We start from the raw sequence: 6709 nt of genomic DNA on the forward strand, positions 1-6709 counted from the left end.
GAACTACCAGCTCTGATGAGCGATAGGGCCGTTTGGAGGGAAAGGGTCAAAGCTAGCTCGACCCGGTAAGTAAGTTGTGCCACTTGAGCCTGTCTGATATTGTATTTTAGCAGTGCAAAGATCATTACTTGGATCCATCTCTATATCTTAGCTTAAACAACAACTCAGGTCACAGCTTAACTTGTGTATATATCTGTAGCTGGTGCTAATATCCAGAAAAAACAATGTGCATAACTTTTCTTCTTAGAGGGCACAAGGACATCTAACAAAGTTCCCTGGGAAAGAAATAAAGGAATCTTGCTGTCCTCCCCCCCCCCCCCCCCCCATACTCCCCAACCCCTATGATATCTCATACCATAGGGGAAATGTCCTTCTGTCATAGTAAACAAGTGGTAATTAGAGCAACTGACCTCATTAGAAAGTCTAGCTCAGTTTTGGGTAGATACACTCCAGATATGAGTATCTGCTTACTGTGCAATACCACTGACAGTTTCCAGTTTCAGGCTTCAGTATGCATAACATTCTAAAGGAGGTTGGCTTTCAGAACCAGATGCCTCTGTGTTCGTTTCCCTTTCAATATCAACCTTTTTTTGGCAATTCATTTATAACTTTGTTTGCTAAACTTAAGTAGGATATTCCCCTCTCTTGGAGTCTCTCTTAGGCTGTGGTATGAAACCAGCAAAATGAGTCGCACGGCTATGATGTATATAGAAATTAGTTGTTTTTTGTCTTGCTTTTGTGGCTGGATCCTGATCTGTTCTACTCTGCCTACTGAGTACTGGAATTTCTCTGAGGTAGGTGAGACAGTACTCACCACGGTCAACTACTATTCCAACCTATGGATGGATTGTATATCTGACACCACTGGTGTTTCTGACTGCAAGTACTATCCTTCTATGATGGCCCTTCCAGGTAAAGACCTGCATAATGCTTGAATTCTCACAATAAATTATTGGCACTTTATTCAAATGAAGTCCTAAAATAATATACAGTCTGGTTCATAAATATTTGAACATTGATAAAGGTATAGTGATTTTAACTGTCTATCACAGAATTTTGGGGGTTTAAATAATTGGTGCAAATTAAATAATGAGTATGGCCTCAAAGCACAGCCTTTCAGCTTTAATTTAAGTGTATTTCAATCCTAATAGGATGAACAGTGTAGCAATTACAGCATTTTTATAGGTGGACTCCCCCTTTTTAAATGACCAAAAGTAACTTGCCAAATTAATATAATCATAAATTAAATTGTCATTTTTAATACTTGCAAATACTGACATCTGGAAACCGTAGCTATCACCAGATTCTGGGTTTCTTTCCTGGTGATGCTCTGACAGAACTTTACTGAATTTGTCTTCAGTTCTTGCTTTTTCTTTGTGGGGGTATGGAGGGATCTTCAGGTTTGTCTTCAGATGAGTGACTTAGCCATTGCAGAACATTTCCCTTCTTTGCCTTTAAAAAATTCTTGGGCTGCTTTTGAAGTAGGCTTTGGGTCACTGTCCATCTGAATTTTAAAGTACCATCTAATGCATTTTGAAGTATTTACCTGAATCTGAGCAGATAATATAGTGTGCATATAGTGCATAATATTTGCACTTCAGAATTCATCCTGCTCTTTTTGTCAGCAGTCACATCATCAAAAAATACAAGTTCCATTACCAGCCATACATGCCCACACCTTAAGATGAAATGGCATACTTCAGATAATGCTCAGTTCTTTCCCTTTTCCATACTCTTCTTTTCCCATCATTTTGGTACAAGTTGATCTTTGTCTCATTGCCCATAGGATGTTGTTCCAGAATTGTTTTTTTTTTTAAGATGTTTTTGACAAACTGTAACAGGGTTTCCTGTGTTTTAAAATTTACCAGTGGTTTACATCTTGTGGCAAACTCTCTGTATTTACTCTGGTGAAGCCTTCTCTTGATTGTTGACTTTGACATAGATATACCCAAGCTCCTGGTGGGTGTTTTTGATCTGGTCAACTTGTTTCACTGTGGAAACAATTATTTTGTCATCCACCACCAATGATATCTGTGGTCTTCTGAGCCTTTTGGTGTTCCTAAGCTTAGCAGTACGTGTTCTTTTTGAGTGTGTGTGTGTGTGTGTGTGTGTGTGTGTGTGTGTGTGTGTGTGTGTGTGTGTGTGTGTTGGGGGGGGGGGGGGGGTTGCTGTCTCTCTTGTCCAATTAAAAATTATCAAATTAATTTATCAAATTAAAGCTGAAAGGCTGCACTTTGAACTTATATACATTACTTAATTTTAACTCAAATATACTGCAGTAGACAGCTAAAGTAACATTCAGTGTATAAATATTTATGGACCTGACTATACAGTTTATGGAAAATTATAATAGTATTTTCTGGATTTGCTGATTAAGCCCCAAACCCTTTCTTCAGTTTTCTTGCATGTCTGCCGTGCCCTGGCCATTGTTTCTGTAATTCTGGGATTTTGGGGGGCTTTGCTTACCTTGATTGGAATGAAGTGCACCAAGATTGGGGGTTCTGAACTTGTTAATGCAAGAGTAACATTAGCAGCTGCCTTTATCTATATGCTATCAGGTAGGATATTATATTTAAGTTTAGATATTGCTCGATTCTGGTTATGAATACACTAATGCAAAACCTTTTTATCACAGGACTCAGTGGTATGGCAGTTTACTCCATGTGGGGAAACAGAATGCGGGCAGAATTTGTGGATATAAACTATAAACCACAGAAGTAAGTGATACTGTGAAAACTTGTAAATAGTTTCAGGCTATTGTAATTGGTTGCTGATGAATTGATCAGCAAGGTCAATTAATTAGTCTGATCTCAAGCATTTTATGGTAATCAGCATGGCCAATCAGCCTGCAAGCATGGTTGATAAATAAAAGTGCTTGAGCACCCCCTTTTGTCTGCCTCAGTAATTGCATGCTGCCTTCAGTGTAATGAAACACCTCAGAGAACAAATGGTAAGCCTGAATCCTTAGCTCTCAAAAAGTTAATTAATTTATTTAACTGTATAAGCTACCATTTATAAAATAAGCAGTGTATACACTAGTCTCTATATAATTTGTTTGATTCCTGTCTTCTAGTGAGAAATGAGTTTAAACATGAGCTTAATTTAAGATAGCTTATGGCGCAAATGCAACAAAGGCATAAAGCTTTACAGATGGCATACTTGCATAACACAGGCATATACCGAGCAGCCATAACGTTAAAACCACCTGCTTAATATTGTGTAGGTCACCCTTGTGCCATCTTTGTCCAGAGCATCCCATAGATGCCAGGACGGCATGGTGGTGTAAGTGGTTAGTATGGTTGCCTTACAGCAAGAAGGTTCCGGTTTTGAACCCAGCGGCCGGCGAGGGCCTTTCTGTGTGGAGTTTGCATGTTCTCCCCGTGTCTGCGTGGGTTTCCTCCGGGTGCTCCGGTTTCCCCCACAGTCCAAAGACATGCAGTTAGGTTGACTTGGGGTGGCCTTGGGCTGAGGTGCCCTTGAGCAAGGTACCTAACCCCTGACTGCTCCCTGGGCGCTGTGTGTGGCTGCCCACTGCTCTGGGTGTGCGTGTGTGCATGTGTTCACTGCTTCAGATGGGTTAAATGCAGAGGATGAATTTCACTGTGCTTGAAGTGTGCATATGACAAATAAAGGTTTCTTCTTCTTCATTAGGATTGAGATCAGGGGAATTTGGAGGCCAAGTCAACACCTTGAATTTTTTGTCATGTTCCTCAAACCATTCCTGAACAAATTTTGCAGTGTGGCAAGATGCATTATAATGCTGAAAGAGGCCACTGCCATTAAGGAATATGATTGCCATGAAGGGGTGTACTTGATCTGCAACAAGATTTAGGGAGGTGGTATATGTCAAAGTAACAGCCACATGAGTACCAGGATCAATGGGTTCCCAGCAGAGCCTTGCTCAGAGCATCATACCACTTCTGCCAGCTTGTCTTCTTCCCAAAGTGCATCCAGGTGCTATCTCCTTTACAGGTAACCTGGCCATCCGCATCATTCATCATACTAGGCCAAATTCTTTAACTGCTCCATGGTGCAGTTCTGATGCTCACATGCCCATTGTCGGTGGCTTTGGTGGTGGACAGAAGTCAACATAGGCACTCTGACTTGTCTGTGGAAATGCAGCGAGCTGCAATGCACTGCATGTTTTGACACCTTTCTATCATAGTCAGCATTAACATTTGCTCTCCACACACACATTAGTGAGATTTGGCTGCCCATGACCCTGTCACCAGTTCACTGGTTATCCTTCCTTGGACCACTTTAATAGGTACTAACCACTGCATACCAACACCCCACAAGTCCTGCCATTTTGGAGATGCTCTGACCCAGTTGTCCAGCCATCACAATTTGACCCATGTCAAAGTTGCTCAGATCCTTATACTTTCCCATGTTTCCTGCTTCCAATGCATCACCTTTCAGAACTGACTGTTCACTTGCTGCCTGATATGTCCCATCCCTTGACAGGTGCCACTGTAACAAGATAGTGTCATTCGCTTCACCTGTCAGTGGTTTTAATATTATGGCTGATCAGTGTACTCACTGTAGATTAGGGCTGAAGGATAGATGCTGCTATGTCAACATTGACATCACATGTGTAACAGAATAGAAAGTAGACTATGTGTGAGCTCCATTAAACTGGAATAATCTATTTCATCTGATTTATTGTTACTCTTTTTGCAAAAACTGTGTGTATGCTTTTCACATGCACTCTTCTGAGATTTAATAGATTGTTCCTTTTGCAGATTTGAACTTGGTGCAGCATTATTTATAGGTTGGGGAGGTTCCAGTTTGGTTATATGTGGAGGTGCAGTTTTGTGTTATTTCTCTGGGAGAGAGGGATTCAGCTCAGGGTGAGGTTAATAGACAGTAAAACTGAATAAAAACACTTTCACAGAAAATAATATAATACTATCAAAACAGATATTCTTGGTGAAACGTGACCAGTTAAAAAAAAATAAAGATGCTTAATGCCACTCTTCAATCCTCTCCATAGATCAAATAACACACTACTTGGGGCAGAAGCTTACACAAGAGCTCAATCAAGAGGGACCTATGTGACAGCTCGAACCAGAAGGGCCCATATGTTGCCTGCCTACTCCAAGCCCACTACAACAATCATGACCCGCTTCTATTCAGGCAGAGAGAGTAAGGGAAACAGAAGGACACAAAGGACATACAGAGCCTGCAAGACAGCAGCCCCTATGCTCAACATGGATTCATATGTGTGACTTCCATGCTGTGGAAACAGTATATTGAGTGGATCTGGCTTAGGTGCTTAAATCTGTGATGCATTCATAGAAAAACTCATCAAGAACAGATCAAGGAAACTATAACCTGGGATGAAATTTAATGATGTGAAGTTATAGTACACTAAAAAAAAGGATAAAAGCATGCATCATTCTTTGAAAAGTTAATCAGCCCATTCAAAATAAACAAAAGCCCTTCAGGTACCTTCTGATAGATAAATAGACAAACTTTTTAGCATTTACAAAAATGTATTTAATTTAATAATAGATGTGCTTTAATTGTACTACTTACAGCATATGTAAGATACAGAATATTTAAATCTCTCTCCTTAAAGGGAGAGCTCTCTCTTTTTCCTTGGCCTAATATCACTTTTAGTTACCCTTACAAGACTTCTTCAAATTTCTGTTAATCACATCTTGCTGCAGTTCAAAACTATTGTAATTAAAGAACTATTATGTATTTTCTATTTTTTATTCATTTTATTTATATCATTACATGTATTTTGCCAAAAGGCAACAAAGTAAAATAAAGATTTCACATAAGCCATTCACAGATTTTATTTATTTATTTATTTATTTATTTTATTTTTTATCTGACCAACATAGTCGATGACAGTCAGTCTTTGTCAAGAATAAATGTATTTTTGAATATATATATATATATATATATATATATATATATATATATATATATATATATATATATATATATATTAGATAATGCAGCATTGATGATAATGATAATGGTAATAGGAGTATATTTTGTTTAAAAGATGTACATGTTTTGTAGCTATTGGACTGGGATTCCATGGGACCCAGCAAATAAGTCATAGAAGCATGTTTTTTTTTGTTTGTTTGTTTGTTTGTTTGTTTGTTTGTTTGTTTGTTTGTTTGTTTGTTTGTTTGTTTGTTTGTTTTTTCTTCTCACATGGCCAGGCAGCTATGAAGTTTTCAGGACAAAGGGAGGACACATTAACAAGAAAGCATATTGAATAGAGTGGCATGTTCATGCAGTGCTGCGTAATGTTTACATGTTTATTCATTCATTGTTAGTAACTGATTTATCCTGGTCAAGGTCACTATGGTCTGTATTACTTATTTGTTTACAGGAACAAACAAATAAAACTGTGGGACAAACTTTTTGTGAGAGTAGTGGGAGATGAGTCAAAATTCCTTTTGGTGTCAGTAAATGGGTTGAGTGGAGACAGATGTATGTGCGGAAGAGTTTATTGAAAGTTTGCAAGCAAACAATTCAATAAGGCAGGCAGAAATCATAAATGATAAACAGGCAAAGGGTTGGGCGAGGCACAAGCAGACTATACTAGGCAAGAGGTAAACCAGAAATACAAGACACGAGTAAAAAAACAGGAAGATAGTATGGTAACATGGCTTGGTATTGGTGCTAATCAATGCAATACAAAAGGAAAGTCTGGTGCTACAAAACAGCTAACTTCTGGGATATG

General features: G+C 38.7%; 1 protein-coding gene across 2 annotated transcripts; it reads left to right on the top strand.

Moving 5' to 3' along the window:
• Positions 1-582: 582 nt before the first annotated feature.
• On the top strand, positions 583-5658 carry cldn10d (claudin 10d). Of its 2 annotated transcripts, XM_060918189.1 has the most exons (5): positions 583-912; positions 2397-2558; positions 2636-2717; positions 4743-4850; positions 4994-5658. In XM_060918189.1, the coding sequence occupies exons 1-5, from the start codon at positions 684-686 to the stop codon at positions 5226-5228; spliced, it is 816 nt and encodes a 271-aa protein (XP_060774172.1). In that variant the 5' UTR covers positions 583-683; the 3' UTR covers positions 5229-5658. The 2 variants fall into 2 exon arrangements, with proteins under 2 accessions (XP_060774172.1, XP_060774173.1); XM_060918190.1 differs by lacking the exon at positions 2397-2558.
• The last annotated feature ends 1051 nt before the right edge of the window (positions 5659-6709 follow it).

Source organism: Neoarius graeffei, chromosome 4, assembly GCF_027579695.1.
Source record: "Neoarius graeffei isolate fNeoGra1 chromosome 4, fNeoGra1.pri, whole genome shotgun sequence".
NCBI lineage: Eukaryota > Metazoa > Chordata > Actinopteri > Siluriformes > Ariidae > Neoarius > Neoarius graeffei.